General features: G+C 43.4%; 1 protein-coding gene across 2 annotated transcripts in view; it reads left to right on the forward strand.

Moving 5' to 3' along the window:
- The window catches only part of BABAM2 (BRISC and BRCA1 A complex member 2), a 421,888-nt gene that overhangs the window by 305,702 nt on the left and 98,129 nt on the right, over window positions 1–18,057 (forward strand). For both annotated transcript variants that reach the window (XM_070379299.1, XM_005903863.3), the window contains exon 8: window positions 17,022–17,121. In XM_070379299.1, the coding sequence (XP_070235400.1) occupies window positions 17,022–17,121 (100 nt within the window). The remainder of the gene's footprint in view (window positions 1–17,021; window positions 17,122–18,057) is intronic.

Consider the following 18,057-nt stretch of genomic DNA (forward strand, 5'->3'; position numbering starts at 1 on the left):
TTCATCTTAATATTTCTGAGGATCAGTCACCAACGAACAGCTAGTATTTCGGGTGGGAGGAAGGCTTTTGTAGGCAGCTTTTTCACCTAGCATAGAAGTAAAAGCACCAGAATATGCCTCAAGCGTCATTTGAGATCATATAAATAGTTCTCTCTTGCAGTTCTAATCCAATATCATTATGAGAACTCCCACAGTCCACGAGTTGCCTAATGTTCACCTCACCCTTGCCTGAAAAAGGCTAATGCTTGTGGTTTACCTGCTGATTGAATATAGTTTCTGAAAATGCTTGTGGTTTACCTGCTGATCGAATATAGTTTCTGAGAGGTTTGACCAAAGGATCTGCTTTTCATTTTGGCTGATCTAATCTAGGTCTTTTGGCCTGTATTTCTCCCTGGATATTTTCCTCAGCTTCAGCATCTGTAGAACTGTCAAGTGATCCTTTAATCCTAGTTCAAGAGTCAGCAAAAACTACAGCGGCCCTGGCCGTATCTGGCCTGCAGCCTGTTTTGTATGGCCTGGGAGCTCCAAATGATTTGTACATTTTTTAAATGATTAGAAAAACATGTAAAGAATAGTATTTTGTAACTTGTAAAAATTATGTGAAATTCACATTTCAGCATCCATAAATAAAATTTTATGGAAATGCCGCCACGCACACTTATTTACATATTTCGTCTGACTCTCTTCCTGCTACAGCATCAGACTTGAGTAGTTCCGACAGAAATCTTAGGGCTGCAAGGCCAGTGATATTTACTACCTGTCCCATTGCTGAGAAAGTTTGCCAATCCCTGTCCTCGACCCTTAAAACCTTTTTCACACTGACTGTTTCAGAAAAGATAGATACATTTATAGACTTCTCATGTCCATTTTAGAAATTAAACTCTCATCTTTCTTTATTCTTTCAACCTTAATGCCACAAATATTTATTGAGTGCATACAATGGATGTGGCCTTATTCTTATTTCTGGTGTCTTAGCAGTAAACAAAACAAATAATTCCCATTATGGAGAAGTTTACATTCTAGTGGAGGGTAATGGGAGAAAATGGTAAACAAATACAATATGGAAAAGTGTTTTATGGAGCTCTGTGCTGTAAACAAAGTAAAACAAAGAAGAGCGGTTACTGGAAGAGGAGGTGGATTGTTTTAAATAGGTTGTTGAGGAAGCTTTACTGAGAAGGCGGTGTTTGAGTAAGACCTGAAACAGGTGAGGAAGCCCCACACACAGCTGGGAAGAGAACTGCAAGGCAGAGGGGACAGTGGAGGAACTGAGCCAAGTGCACTGAGGTGGCATAACCCTTGCATATCCTTGGAGGCAAGACTCCAGACAAGAAGCTATTCTAGCTTGGACTGAGTCTAAGGAGCCGATCAGTTAGAGCTGGCTTGGGCTGAAATGGGAGAGCAGGAGCAGTAGGTTTTGCAGGCAGAGTTTGCTGATGAGCAGGTTAAGTTTGAGGTACATTTTATACACCCAAGTAGAGGTGATGAGTAGGCAGTTGGCTCTATGAGTCCTGAGTTCAGTGAAGGTCTAGCAAGGGTATAAATTTAGAACTTGTGGGTATAAAAGAGCTATGTTAAGCAGTGAAGCTGGCTGAAATTCAGGCTCAAACCCCAGACCCTTCCTTCTCTTCAGGACATCTCTCACTATAAAACTACACAGAACTTCTTTTTTAACCTTGAATTTTCTTTCCCATCCAGTTCACCATTGGCATGCCTCAGGATGGACATCAGAGCTTTTTTCCCCCTCTCTGGGTAGATGCCCTTTGATCAGTAGATATCCCAGACAGCCTGAAGAATGAAACAGGCTTTTCTCATTGGGGCAAAAAACTGCCTAGCGTGGTCCAGGCCCCACACCTTGCTGTCCGTAGAGTTCCTAGCCTTTGATCACGTGCCTTACCTTGTTGCATAGAATCTGTTTCCTGCTTCCTTCCAGCTGCAGTCTTGATTTGACAACTCTTTGCTTTGCCTTTTGGTTACCTGCATGTGACTGGACTTCATTTTGCCCATGTACACACTTAGCTGTAATCACCTTTTTCTAGTTGTTTCCATAAATGCCTGCTCTCCCATTCTAGACTTTGAGTCCTTAAGAGCACATCTGTGTGTTGTTCTTTTCCTCTTGTCCATACTGCCTTTCAAATAGTCAGTGACCGCATGCCTTGGGGATGGAAGGCAAATTTGCTTTTGCCACACACCTTCCCGTCCTCATCCCTGTTGTGCATCCTCAGGAGGTACAGGGCAGGGTGTGAGGACCACCTGCACCTGATCCACTGGGAACCAGGTCAGCCTAATCAGTCACCTTCTCTGTGGATGGGCCTTGGGTGTCTGAGTTATTAATAGGCTCCTTAGATCACTCTTATGCAATCATGAAAAGAGTGCAGAGGAAAGATTCCAAACCCACTTTGACTATTGCCAGCCTTAAACCCTGGACAAATTATGCATCTAAAGCCTCTGTCTTACCATCTCTACAGTGAGTTAACACTTGTTACAAAGCAAAGGAGAAAGGGAAAGATATAAGCATCTGAATGCAGAGTTCCAAAGAATAGCAAGGAGAGATAAGAAAGCCTTCCTCCGTGATCAATGCAAAGAAATAGAGGAAAACAACAAAATGGGAAAAACTAGCAATCTCTTCAAGAAAATCAGAGATACCAAGGGAACATTTCACGCAAACATGGTCTCAATAAAGGACAGAAATGGTATGGACCTAACAGAAGCAGAAGATATTAAGTAGAGGTGGCAAGAATACACAGAAGAACTGTACAAAAAAGATCTTCACGACCAAGATAGTCACGATGGTGTGATCACTCACCTAGAGCCAGACATCCTGGAATGTGAAGTCAAGTGGGCCTTAGAAAGCATCACTATGAACAAAGCTAGTGGAGGTGATGGAATTCCAGTGGAGCTATTTCAGATCCTGAAAGATGATGCTGTGAAAGTGCTGCACTCAATATGCCAGCAAATTTGGAAAACTCAGCAGTGGCCAGAGGACTGGAAAAGGTCAGTTTTCATTCCAATCCCAAAGAAAGGCAATGCCAAAGAATGCTCAAACTACCACACAATCGCACTCATCTCACACGCTAGTAAAGTAATGCTCAAAATTCTCCAAGCCAGGCTTCAGCAGTACATGAACTATGAACTCCCAGATGTTCAAGCTGGTTTTAGAAAAGGCAGAGGAACCAGAGATCAAATTGCCAACATCCGCTGGATCATGGAAAAAGTAAGAGAGTTCCAGAAAAACATCTATTTCTGCTTTATTGACTATGCCAAAGCCTTTGACTGGATCACAGTAAAGTGTGGGAAATTCTGAAAGAGATGGGAATACCAGACCACCTGACCTGCCTCTTGAGAAACCTGTATGCAGGTCAGGAAGCAACAGCTAGAACTGGACATGGAACAACAGACTAGTTCCAAATAGGAAAAGGAGTACATCAAGGCTATATATTGTCACCCTGCTTATTTAACTTATATGCAGAGTACATCATGAGAAACGCTGGGCTGGAAGAAGCACAAGCTGGAATCAAGATTGCCGGGAGAAATATCAATAACCTCAGATGTGCAGATGACACCGCCCTTATGCCAGAAAGTGAAGAGGAACTAAAGAGCCTCTTGATGAAAGTGAAAGAGGAGAGTGAAAAAGTTGGCTTAAAGCTCAACATTCAGAAAACGAAAATCATGGCATCTGGTCCCATCACTTTATGGGAAATAGATGGGGAAACAGTGGAAACAGTGTCAGACTTTGTTTTTGGGGCTCTAAAATCACTGCAGATGGTGATTGCAGCCATGAAATTAAAAGACGCTTACTCCTTGGAAGGAAAATTATGACCAACCTAGATAGCCGAAGAATTGATGCTTTTGAATTGTGGTGTTGGAGAAGACTCTTGAGCGTCCCTTGGACTGCAAGGAGATCCAACCAGTCCATTCTAAAGGAGATCAGTCCTGGGTGTTCTTTGGAAGGAATGATGCTAAAACTGAAACTCCAGTACTTTGGCCACCTAATGTGAAGAGTTGACTCATTGGAAAAGACTCTGATGCTGGGAGGGGTTGGGGGCAGGAGGAGAAGGGAACGACAGAAGATGAGATGGCTGGATGGCATCACTGACTTGATGGACGTGAGTTTGAGTGAACTCCGGGAGTTGGTGATGAACAGGGAGGCCTGGCGTGCTGCGATTCATGGGGTCCCAAAGTGTTGGACACGACTGAGCGACTGAACTGAACTGAGATAGCATATTAAAAAGCAGAGACATTACTTTGGCAACAAAGGTCCATCTAGTCAAGGCTGTGGTTTTTCCAGTGGTCATGTATGGATGTGAGAGTTGGACTGTGAAGAAAGCTGAGCTCTGAAGAATTGATGCTTTTGAACTGTGGTGTTGGAGAAGACTCTTGAGAGTCCCTTGGACTGCAAGGAGATCCAACCAGTCCATCCTAAAGGAGATCAGTCCTGGTTGTTCTTTGGAAGGAATGATGCTAAAGCTGAAACTCCAATACTTTGGCCACCTGATGCAAAGAATTGACTCACTTTAAAAGACTCTGATGCTGAGAGGGATTGGGGGCAGGAGGAGAAGGGGACGACAGAGGATGAGATGGCTGGATGGCATCACCAACTTGATGGACATGAGTTTGGGTAAACTCTGGGAGTTGGTGATGGATAGGGAGACCTGGCGTGCTGCAATTCACGGGGTTACAAAGAGTCGGACACGACTGAGCAACTGAACTGAACTGAACCTACCCTGTAGTGCTCAATCAGTTGAGTCCGACTCTTTCGCAATCCCATGAACTGTAGCCCACCAAGCTCCTCTCTTCATGGAATTTTCCAGGCATGAATACTGGAGCAGGTTGCCATTTGCGTAGTCCAGGGGATCTTCCTGACCCAGGGATTGAATCTGCATCTCTTATGTCTCCTACATTGGCAGGTGGGTTCTTTACCACTAACGCCACCTGGGAAGCCCCACCTGTTATGTAAGCCTGTTGTAAAAACCCAAATGAGGAGCACTTTGGAAACAAATTATAAAGTGCTGTGTACTAGTACCCTGGCTAACTGCATCTCCTGGTATCCTTTCAATCTTGGTGTGTGAAAGCCAGGCTCCAGCTCCCTACAGCTTAGCTCTTGGAGTGCAGAGACCAGTGCTATATGTAGGAAGTCATTTATGCTGTTTATAGGCCTATAGCATGTGTGCTTAGTCGCTCAGTCATGTCTAACTCTTTGCACCCCTTCGGGCTGTAGCCCACCAGGCTCCTCCGACCCTGGGACTCTCCAGGCAAGAATACTGGAGTGGGTTGCCATTTCCTCCTCCAGGGGATCTTCCCAACCCAGGGATCCAACCTGGGTCTCCTGCATTGCAGGTGGATTCTTTACCATCTGAACGACCAGGGAGGCCCATTCATAGGCCTGAACCTTCAGTGAATACCAACAAACAGGAATCAAGTGGATACATTTCTCTACCCTGGTCAGACAGATGGTGTTTTTTTCTCTTTTGTCCATGATTAAAACCTGTGTACAATGAGGAGGAGGGAGTTATAAAAATGCTTCTGGGTTTAGTCTAGGGTAACTATTACATGCATTGATTTTTTTCCCAGCTTTATTGAAGTATAATTGACAAATTAAAATGTAAGATATTTACAGTGTACAATGTAATGATTTGATATACTTGATATGTATTGATTTTTCTCAGTAAGTATGTTTCAAAAGTAATTCATAGGAACAACAACCTCTACCTGTGTAGTAGCAGAGCCGTAAAGTCATTCATTGGAGTCTCAAAGTTGTAAATAACAAATTCACTCATTCCTAATGACTGGTGTTTGAGAAATTGTGATGGAATCATACTGCAGGTAACAGGCCAGGGATCAACATACAATAAGAGGGGGAAAAGCTTTTCCTTCCCTTCGCCTGTTCATGTCTTGCGTGGCCAGGCATCATTATAAGTAGTTCATACCAGATCTTAATAGAACATCTGCTAAGTTCATTGTTGTTTTCCAGGGCTTACTTTAAATGCTTTTCCACATGCTAACAAAATCCTGATGGTGGACATCTGTTAAGATTGTCCCTTAAAGGCTTTTCTGAGATGTTAACAAACTTAAACACATTTCTGAACAAAAACTTGGTTAGTGTTCATGTCATTAGACAGACTCTGTTTGCAATTAAAATATTCTCATCTTTTGTATTTCTTGAAGTATAAAGTTTCCTTGCTTGTATTTCCCTTCCTTTCTCCTGGAAAGTGCCCATCAAGTCCTCTGGCCCTCAGAGTTTCTAACGGTTCATTTGCCTAGGATGAAAACGTCCCTAACCGCTTCAACTTCAGGTACCTACATAAGTTTAATGAGTGTTCCTGGCACTGCCTCAGGGCTCAGTCAGCCCAGGCATCTGCCTGAAGACACCCAGGCCGGAAGGAGCCTGATGGGCCTGGCACACAGGGAACCGGATGTCAGGCCTACAGATCAGGATTCAGTAGTCACAGAAGTGATCAGTGAAGACCCAAGAGTGGTAGACTGAGGGCAGAGAGACCTAGATGCCAAAATGGCCACCTCTCCAGTATTCTTGCCTAGAAAATTCCATAGACAGAGGAGAGGAGCCTGGCGGGCTACAGTCCATGGGGTCCCAAGGAGTCAGACAAAACTGAAGCAACTTAGCACGCACACACTGCCTACCACCTGTGTGACTTCAAGGAGGGTTATGTGGCTTCTCTAAGCTTTAGCCTTCTTATCTGTAAAATGGGACAACACCTTTCTTGTAGATTGATGTGAAGAAGAAATGATATCATTCATGTAAAGCACTCAGTATTAGTGCCTAATATTACACATAAAACTTCATAAATGGAACAGTTATTCACCACACAATTCTGTGGAGAATTCATTTTACCAACTAAATCCTCTATATTACCTTTTAAATTCTCTTCTTTTATACTGCGAGTCAGCAAAGAATGTGTATGTGCTTTTTCGCTCAGTCCTGTCTGACTCTTTGTGACCTCATGGACTGTAGCCTGTCAGGCTTCTCTGTAAATGGGGATTCTCCAGGCAAGAATACTGGAGTGGGTTGCCATTCCCTCCTCCAGGGGATCCTCCCAACCCAGGGATCGAACCCACATCTAGCAAAGACTACCTGATTCAAATTTGATCATTATAGTATGCCTACACCTTTTAAAATTACTCTATTTAATAACTCCATAACCTTCTAGGTAATTTAACTCAGCATTTCAACTTCTTTAGACTTTGCTCCAAATAGGAACATTTTCTGAGTGTTTAATCCTACTCACCCCATCTCAGAACATTTCCATTTTTATATGTTCCTCTAAAAATGGGAAACAACAAATGGAATAATAAGATCTGATTTTATGCCTTGAGGTGCGCTTAGTGGGACTTTGTGATCAGGCGCACAAATGGAATACAGCTAGGCCACATCCATGTTCAGTGACGTCTCATCCAGCGTGACTCCCGGATTTTCCCCTACTTGTAGCTTGTCATTCCGATCTTTTATTTTATTTTCCTGTTATACTATTTTATTCTCCTGTTATAGTCATTGAGATTTTCAGTATTTTGAATTACACTCTGATTTTGTTTAGCTGAGGGGTGGAGAGGCTCTTAAGTAAGGGCTCAAAGCTGAATCTATAAAATGAGACAGTGGCTAACAACAGCGGTAGAAAATGCTTTTCTAAGAAAAAGAAAATCCAGTTAGGAAAACAACAACAACAAAACCCAGACTCTTCGCTTAGTGTGGTTGTACTTTTGGAAACTACATATGATTTTTCTTTATCCTACCCAGGTAATAGCTTGTGACATGATATCTTAAGAAAAAGTGGGATAACAAGGTGATGAATTTCATGGATGAAGGTTTTCTGAGGATAATTTCAGCCACTTCTACTACTGTTTCAGTATATAGGTAGGGATTAGTAGAGATTAGAGCTTTAGAAATTCCACACCATCCTTCTTATGAAAAAATTTCTAAAGAAGGGCACAGGCTTTGGAACCAGAGAGACTCGGATTCAAACCCTGCAACTTACTTGCTCCATAATCTCGGACAAGATACTTAGACTCTTAGAATCTCAGTTTCCTGATCTGTAAGTTGGGCTAATTAGATCTGCCTGGCAGAATTCTTGGGCGGTTTCAAGCTAATGAAACATTTAGTAGAATGCCTGGCAAAAGTGGATACTCAGTAAATAACAGTGACTTTTGTTTTATTGTAATGGCTTTCCTGGCATGCTACCAGGAAACATACTGTCTCATTATAGAGTGCCCTAGATTCTTGAGGTCCCTGGCATTTCTCTACCTTGAAAGGAGTTAAAAGTGGTGCCCGAGTCTTATATTCAGAATGGAAAACTCAAGTCCAGAAACAGATTTAGGCATATAGTTCATGTTTATTGGATTGAATTGAAGGCTCACCTTTCTCTAGGATTTCTCCTAACTTTGGGGCCAGTGGCGGATGGTGTCCTATCATCCTTGAAGTTCTCCATTTTCAGGCTTCACCCTCACACTCCCCTGAACCCTGCTGTGGAGGAGGCAACCAGGTCAACTTCCTGTCCCTCGGAACCCGGTTCAAAGGCAAAAACGAAACATCAAGACCACTTCACACATCTCTGACCATGACTTGATGTAACCCTGGACATGAAACACTCGCACAAGAGGCATTCTAGAATAACATCTCTCTTGGAGTGTGTGGTGCTATTTTCATATTCAGTTCAGTTCACTTCAGTTGCTCAGTCATGTCCGACTCCTTGCAACCCCATGAATTGCAGCACGCCAGGCCTCCCTATCCATCACCAACTCCCGGAGTTCACCCAAACGTTTGCATGTCCATTGAGTCGGTGATGCCATCCAGCCATCTCATCCTCTGTCGTCCCCTTCTCCTCCTGCCCCCAATCCCTCCCAGCATCAGAGTCTTTTCCAATGAGTCAACTCTTCTCATGAGGTGGCCAAAGTACTGGAGTTTCAGCTTTAGCATCATTCCTTCCAAAGAACACCCAGGACTGATCTCCTTTAGAATGGACTGGTTGGATCTCCTTGCAGTCCAAGGGACTCTCAAGAGTCTTCTCCAACACCACAGTTCAAAAGCATCAATTCTTCGGAGCTCAGCTTTCTTCACAGTCCAACTGTCACATCCATACATGACTACTGGAAAAACCATAGCCTTGACTAGACGGACCTTTGTTGGCAAAGTAATGTCTCTGCTTTTTAATATGCTATCTAGGTTGGTCATTGGAGAAGGCAGTGGCACCCCACTCCAGTACTCTTGCCTGGAAAATCCCATGGATGGAGGAGCCTGGTGGGCTGCAGTCCATGGGGTTGCTGAGAGTCAGACACGACTGAGCAACTTCACTTTCACTTTTTCACTTTCATGCATTGGAGAAGGAAATGGCAACCCACTCTAGTGTTCTTGCCTGGAGAATCCCAGGGACAGGGGAGCCTGGTGGGCTGCTGTCTATAGGGTCGCACAGAGTTGGACACGACTGAAGTGACTTAGCAGCAGCAGCAGGTTGGTCATAACTTTCCTTCCAAGGAGTAAGCGTCTTTTAATTTCATGGCTGCAGTCACCATCTGTAGTGATTTTGGAGCCCAGAAAAATAAAGTCTGACATTGTTTCCACTGTTTCCCCATCTATTTCCCATGAAGTGATGGGACCAGATGCAATGATCTTAGTTTTCTGAATGTTGAGCTTTAAACCAACTTTTCACTCTCCTCTTTCACTTTCATCAAGAGGCTTTTTAGTTCCTTTTCACTTTCTGCCATCAGATCAGATCAGATCAGTCGCTCAGTCATGTCCGACTCTTTGCGACCCCACGAATCACAGCACGCCAGGCCTCCCTGTCCATCACCAACTCCCGGAGTTCACTGAGACCGACGTCCATCGAGTCAGTGATGCCATCCAGCCATCTCATCCTTCTCCTCTTGCCCCTAATCCCTCCCAGCATCAGAGTCTTTTCCAATGAGTCAACTCTTCTCATGAGGTGCCGAAAGTACTGGAGTTTCAGCTTTAGCATCATTCCTTCCAAAGAAATCCCAGGGCTGATCTCCTTCAGAATGGACTGGTTGGATCTCCTTGCAGTCCAAGGGACTCTCAAGAGTCTTCTCCAACACCACACTTCAAAAGCATCAATTCTTCGGCACTCAGCCTTCTTCAGAGTCCAACTCTCACATCCATACATGAGCACAGGAAAAACCATAGCCTTGACTAGATGAACGCTTTACGTTGGCAAAGTATGTCTCTGCTTTTGAATATGCTATCTAGGTTGGTCATAACTTTCCTTCCAAGGAGTAAGCGTCTTTTAATTTCATGGCTGCAGTCACCATCTGTAGTGATTTTGGAGCCCAGAAAAATAAAGTCTGACATTGTTTCCACTGTTTCCCCATCTATTTCCCATGAAGTGATGGGACTGGATGCCATGATCTTAGTTTTCTGAATGTAGAGCTTTAAGCCAACTTTTTCACTCTCCACTTTCACTTTCATCAAGAGGCTTTTTAGTTCCTCTTCACTTTCTGCCATAAGGGTGGTGTCATCTGCATATCTGAGGTTATTGATATTTCTCCCGGCAATCTTGATTCCAGCTTGTGCTTCTTCCAGCCCAGCGTTTCTCATAATGTACTCTGCATATAAGTTACATAAGCAAGGTGACAATATACAGCCTTGATATACTCCTTTTCCTATTTGGAACCAGTCTGTTGTTCCATGTCCAGTTCTAACTGTTGCTTCCTGACCTGCATACAGGTTTCTCAAGAGTCAGATCAGGTGGTCTGGTATTCCCATCTTTCAGAATTTTCCACAGTTTATTGTGATCCACACAGTCAAAGGCTTTGGCATAGTCAATAAAGCAGAAATAGATGCTTTTCTGGAACTCTCTTGCTTTTTTGATGATCCAGCGGATGTTGGCAATTTGATCTCTGGTTCCTCTGCCTTTTCTAAAACCAGCTTGAACATCAGGAAGTTCAGCCATAAGGGTGGTGTCATCTGCATATCTGAGGTTATTGATATTCTCCCAGCCAATCTTGATTCCAGCTTATGCTTCCTCCAGCCCAGCATTTCTCATGATGTACTCTGCATATAAGTTACATAAGCAGGGTGACAATATACAGCCTTGACGTACTCCTTTTCCTATTTGGAACCACTCTATTGTTCCATATCCAGTTCTAACTGTTGCTTCCTGACCTGCATACAGGTTTCTCAAGAGGCAGATCAGGTGGTCTGGTATTCCCATCTTTCAGAATTTTCCACAGTTTATTGTGATCCACACAGTCAAAGGCTTTGGCATAGTCAGTAAAGCAGAAGTAGATGTTTTTCTGGAACTCTCTTGCTTTTTTGATGATCCAGCAGATGTTGGCAATTTGATCTCTGGTTCCTCTGCCTTTTCTAAAACCAGCTTGAGCATCTGTAAGTTCACAGTTCACGTATTGCTGAAGCCTGGCTTGGAGAATTTTGAGCATTACTTTACTAGTGTGTGAGGTGAGTGTGATTGTGCAGTAGTTTGAGCATTCTTTATCATTGCCTTTCTTTCGGATTGGAATGAAAACTGACCTTTTCCAGTCCTCTGGCCACTGCTGAGTTTTTCAAATTTGCTGGCATATTGAGTGCAGCACTTTCACAGCATCATCTTTCAGGATCTGAAATAGCTCAACTGGAATTCCATCACCTCTACTAGCTTTGTTCATAGTGATGCTTTCTAAGGCCCACTTGACTTCATATTCCAGGATGTCTGGCTCTAGGTGAGTGATCACACCGTCGTGATTATCTTGGTCGTGAAGATCTTTTTTGTACAGTTCTTCTGTGTATTCTTGTCACCTCTTCATAGCTGTGAAAAGAAGAGAAGTGAAAAGCAAAAGAGAAAAGGAAAGATATAAGCATCTGAATGCAGTGTTCCAAAGAATAGCAAGGAGAGATAAGAAAGCCTTCCTCAGCTATCAATGCAGAGAAATAGAGGAAAACAACAGAATGGGAAAGACTAGAGGTCTCTTCAAGAAAATTAGAGATCCCAAGGGAACATTTCATTTTCATATTAGTGTAACTCTAATTGTTACTTTAACCCTTGAGAGAGGTGGGTCTTTTTGGAGTAGTAGTATCCCCACTGTACTCAGGGGAAAGTGGAGAAGGACCAAAGAGAGCAGACTTGGTAGAAGCAAGAACTGCAGTTGAAAATCAGTGACCCTTCTGGTTTTCTCTGGTGCTAAGTCAACGTTTTCTTCATTTTTATTTGGCCTATAGGTAAGGCCCCACAGGAACAGAGGGGAGTTCCTGTTTCATAATAGGTTAAAAACCCATTGTCCCAAGTCAAGCTTGCAGACAGGTTGATTGCCTGCCTTTTTCCATGCCAGAATGCCCCAAAATATTTCCTTATGCTATTGATTGTAACCAAGTCAAGTCTGCAATATTAGAGACGCTTTGAATATTTGCAGACCGAGCAAGGTCCACAGAGGCTCAGTTAGCTGTATTTGCATGGAAACAATAATATTAGTACATAGACAGTTCTTATATTTGACTTTTAGAACCCAAGGAGGACAGACTTGGAATTGTTTTTCTGGCTACCTTTGGGTCTGTTTACCTCCACAAAAGGTGGAAAGGTTTCTCCAGCTCTGGCCTTGTCCTTGTCATTTCTGTCCATGGACTCAGTTTCAGTTCTATGAATTATCAGCTAGTTTCATGTTTCATTGCATCCCATAAGGAGATAGAAGGTACTTTCTCATCAAAGCAGCCCTTTTCACCCTCTCCTCTCAAGTTCAGCCTGAGACCCTGGCACACCAATTTAGTTTTTCCATCTTTTAACCCACCTTTCTCCCTGAACTGCTCCAGAGATCAGAAGAGTCAACAGCCCCAGTGGTCCCTTTGATCTCCCCATCACCCTGTCCCTAGCCCCTACTCAGCCACAGAGTGGGTTAGCGAGGCCCGGCTTCTCTCCAGCCAGCCCTGCATTCCTGAGAAGAGCTGAGTGAAGCTGGGCATGCCTGCAGAGAGGGAGTTTTCTCTTGTACATGCTCAGCATAGTATTTTTTGATTCATGAATATTAAAGGATTTGAGATCACAAGGCCTTACCTCCTCTATCTTGCACCCTTTGAAAACATAATAGCTCTTTTATTTCATGGCACTTGACTTTGTTTATTCAGCACGATCAGGGCAGCATTCAGGCTATAGCAAGCCTGTTAAATATTTACCCATGAGGCGGATATTTATACATGAATCAGCAGCACTTATCAGCATGCAATGCTGGAAGTCAGGTTCAGAACTCTCATGGGCTGAAAAACTACTGAGTTAAATAAAGAGTGCAGCGAGTTTCCTTTAAGAAATCAACTCTGATTTAAAACTATCCTTTGTAGTATCTGAAGTGCTTCACACATTGAGGCTTCCTTCCCCTGCACAGCTAAGTCGTTCACAATTGAACATGACAGAGTGGTTGGTCCATCACATCCGAGATGCAGTGAATCTGGTTGTTTGACCATCTGGGTGTGAACAAAATCAGGAGGAATGCTTGCCCTGCTGCCATGTGGAAAGTTGCAAAGGGAGATGAGCTGTGCAGCACTGTGCTTCTGTGGTGGTCTGAGTGCTTCTGCTGCTGCTACTGCTAAGTTGCTTCAGTTGTGTCCGACTCTGTGCGACCCCATAGACGGCAGCCCACCAGGCTCCCCCGTCCCTGGAATTCTCCAGGCAAGAACACTGGAGTGGGTTGCCATTTCCTTCTCCAATGCATGAAAGTGAAAAGTGAAAGTGAAGTCTCTCAGTTGTGTCCGACTCTTTTTGACCCCATGGACTGCAGCCCACCAGGCTCCTCCATCCATGGGATTTTCCAGGCAAGAGTACTGGAGTGAGGTGCCATCGCCTTCTCCGCTGAGTGCTTCTAGAAGCCCTTTAACCTCATTGAAATCCTGACCCCGCTCACTGGTAGTCACCCCCAGTGTGTCTTTCCATCCTTGCAGCCCTTTCAAGATTATACTCCACCCCCACTTGGGTGGCATAGTGGTAAAGAACCCACCTGCCAATGCAGAAGATGTAAGAGACATGGGTTTGATCCTTAGGTCGGAAGGATCCACTGGAGGAGGGCATGGCAACCCACTCCAGTATTCTTGCCTAGGAAATCCCATAGACAGAGTAGCCTGGCAGGCTACAGTTCATGGGGTGGCAAAGAGTCAGACACAACTGAAATGACCTAGCACACACCCCCTCCCCAGGGAGGTGCATAATTCAGCAGTCACAGCAGCCTGGACACTAGCAACAGGCTTCCCTGAATTCAGATCCCAGCTGTACTATTTCCCTGTTGTGTGACTGCAGGGAAGTTTCTTCTGCTCTCTGAGCCTCAATTTCTTCACTTGTAATATCACAGTGATGATTTCCACCTCATTGAGTTGTAGAGAGGGTTCAATTAGATAATGGGAAAGCACCTAGTGACCAGAGTTAGTTCTTGATAATCACAGAAGCAGGGTGCAGAGAGATGGCCCTGGCAGTTGAGCAGCCGGCCTTTGGGTTTCTCCAAACCTCTGCTTCTTTCTATTGTTATAGGTAATTTTGTTAAATGGCTGTATCTCAGAAGCAGAGAGAGAGATTCAAGTTGATTTTTCACATACTGTTTTTACTCATTGTATTCAATGTAGTGAATGATTTAAAACTTACTCTGTAGTATTTTATACAGATCAAAGTCCAGTGCTGTCAATTCCAGGGAACTATCCAAATCATTTGGTTGGGGGGAGGGGGTGTCGGTTTATTATGCTAAAGATTGTTTCTCTAAGTAACCTATGAGAAGCCTGAATCTTAGTATTCTGTTATGCAGATATTTCACCAAAAACCACAGGCTATAGATACTGGATTTATTGTTCTTGTAATTTAAAATTTTCTTCTTAATCAGTTTTCCATCCTAATGGAACCATTAGACCCTTGGAGTGAGATGCGCACCCTCTGTGTACTTCTGCGTACGTAAGAGGAAACAGAAAGCCTTCCTCTAGTTCACAGAAAGTCACAGGAATTTTCCTAGCTTTCTTCAGAGTTGAGGCTAAATCTCGTCTAGTGTCTCTTCAGAGAGTAGCAAATGGAAATGACGTTCTTGCTAATTCTGTGCAGTTACAGGGTGTATGTGATTCATGAATGTCATACTTAGTCAAACGCTGTCTCAGAATCTTCTCAGTTGTCAGAGTAGTGCGTTTTACTTATCTTCTGAGGAGGCTAAGTCAACAGTGAATGTTTCCACTCTGTGTTGAGTTACTTGCATCACCTGAAATTTTGTTTCTTGGGATTTTTCATTCCCATAAATAAACATAATATTCATTTTTACCTAAAAAAATTAATTTCAGAAATCTGTAGTCAACAGAGTGACAGGCTGGTCCTGGAGTCCTTTAGCTAGTTACAGATATTATTCCACAAACTCTGTGAGTGTGTGTGCGCTCAGTCACTTCAGTGACCCCATGGATGTTAGCCCACCAGACTCCTCTATCCTTGGAATTTTCCAGGCAAGAATGCTGGAGTGGGTTGCCATTTCCTCCTCCAGGGTTCTTCCTGACCCAGGTATCGAACGCGCATCTCCTGCACTGCAGACAAATTCTTTGCCACTGAGCCACCAGGGAAGACCACAAACTCTAGACTGAGTCTCTCTGCTCTAAACTATTTGAGAATGATTTTCCAGACTGTTACTGTCAAATATTTTGTTTCCATTTACAATCTCATTACTGTGGGGACTTGGATAATGAATAATCACAGCATTAAGGGATTGAGGAGTCTTTTTATATCCTGTTTGTCTTAAAGAAATGGTTTACGGGGTCATAGAAATATACACATTAAAATAAAATTCAAGTAAGAAAAACAAATTAGGACCAAAGAAGAGTAGGACAAAAGATGAAATCAAGATTAAGAATGATATACAAAATGCATGCTATAAGGTTCTGAACAATTTTCTTAATAATTCTATGCCAGTTAATTTAAACTGAAAAGAGAATCTCCAGGAAAGTTCTGGAAACTGTTTCTAGATCAGCAGTGTGTCTCAGTGCTTGGATTGATGATTTTTTACTGTCCCTTCTTGTTTAGATGAATCGAATGTCAGCGTTGACTGTGATTAGTTGCTCACTTGCTACCCATATTGGCCCACAGACTCCAGACCGGTATTTCAGAAAATGCTTAACTGCTTAACACCATTTAAAAATTGAGAGCTTAAATCATCTGGATTTCTGGCTTCAGTTGAAAAATTAGGATCTGATGAGACCAGGCGTGTGTTCCTTACATATTAGAAACCAGCCGAGGCTGAGCAATGGGAGCCCTTCCCACTGTGTGCAAAATCCCCAGACCCTACCTGGTTCTCTGCACTCATTTACAAAACCTGCCTGGGTTGCCTAACCACCGGGGTGACTGCATCCCCTTCTCTCAACCACCTACTTCACATGGCTCAGTGGTAAAGAATCCACCTGTAATGCAGGAGACGTGAGTTCGATCCCTTGGTTGGGAAGATCCTCTGGAGAAGGAAATGGCAACCCACTCCAGTATTCTTGCCTGGAAAACCCCATGGACAGAGGAGCCTGGCAGGCTATGGTCCCTGGGGTTGCAAAAGAGTCGGACACGACTGAGCAACTTTCACTCACTTCACTCACAAGAATAAGAAAACTAAAGTCCAAAGAGGCTGCTCAAGGCTGCCAAGCCGTGAGCTTCACAACTAGTCCCTTTGGTTCTCTATAACACCGGCACATCAGTTCAACATTTAATGAATGACGTATCTTTGCTTGGCTCAATTATGAATTGGGCATAATTAAGAGTATAAAAGTCTGTGTTTCAGTAACAGGTACAACCCATTCGTGTTGGTAAGACATTTACCTATGCCAATCAAAATATGCTTATCTGTACTTTTGTGATAGGATCATGAGTTGTCATTAATTGTTAGTTGTTTGTTATGTGAAACGTGAACATGCTGCTGTAACAAAATGGATTAAAATATAGAAATGGAATCATAAAGTGAAGCACCTAATTTCACCCTCATTGATTCAGGCAGTTGGTGGGCAGACTTGGACAAGAGAAACCAAGTGTGTTGGGAATGTCACGTAAGTTGCTTGAGCCCTAAGAGAAGTATCCACTGTACTCTTGTCCTTTCAGTGCACTTGGCGGCTCCTCGGCTCTTCACATCCCAGCTTTTCCAGGAGGAGGCTGTCTCATTGATTATGTTCCCCAAGTGTGCCACCTGCTCACCAACAAGGTAAAAGCAAGTCCCCTGCCTCCCCAGCCTTGTAAGGCTCCTTCCTCCAATGTCATTTCCCCAGCATCGTGGTGCAGACGCCATCCTCTCCACCCGGTCTTAGTTTCAGCCTCCATCTAACATGGCCTTTCCTGCTCTGAATAGATTTCATCAGTTTCTCTCCCACTTTGTTTGCCCTCCTTCCTTTTCTAAGGATTCTGACCTCCCTGTTCCAGTCTTACCTTCATCTTCTTTAAAATTGGAGGACAATTGCTTTGCAATGTGTTGTTTTCTACCATACAAAAACTTGAATCAGCCATAAGTATATGTATGCGCCCTCCCTCAAGAGCCTCCCTCCCACCTCCCCCACTCACTCACTCCTCTGGGTTGTCATAGGCACTGGGTTAAGCTACCTGTGTTATACAGCACTTTCCCACTAGCTATCTGTTTTACATGTAGTAATGCATATCTTTCAATGCTGCTCTCTCAATTTGTCCCCCTTCTCCTCTCACTGTCTCCACAAGTCTGTTTTCTATGTCTGTGTCTCTATTCCTGCCCTGCAAAAAGGTGCATCAGTACCATTTTTCTTGATTTCATATATATGCATTAATATGCGATACTTGTTTTTCTGACTTACTGTACTGTAAGTTTACAAACAGGCTCTAGGTTCTTCTACTTTACTAGAACTGACTCAAATTGGTTCCTTTTTATGGCTGAGTAATATTCCATTGTATATGTACCACAACTTCTTTATCCATTCACCTGTTGATGGACATCTAGGTTGCTTCCATATCTTGGCTATTGTAAATAGTGCTGCAGTGAACATTGGGGTACATGTGTCTTTTTCAATTATGGTTTTCTCAGGGTATCTGCCCGTTAGTGGGAATGCTGGATCATATGGTAATTTTATTCCTAGTTTTTAAAGGAATCTCCATATTGTTCTCTGTGGTGTCAGTG

The sequence above is a fragment of the Bos mutus genome, chromosome 11 (assembly GCF_027580195.1).
Source record: "Bos mutus isolate GX-2022 chromosome 11, NWIPB_WYAK_1.1, whole genome shotgun sequence".
NCBI classification, from domain to species: domain Eukaryota; kingdom Metazoa; phylum Chordata; class Mammalia; order Artiodactyla; family Bovidae; genus Bos; species Bos mutus.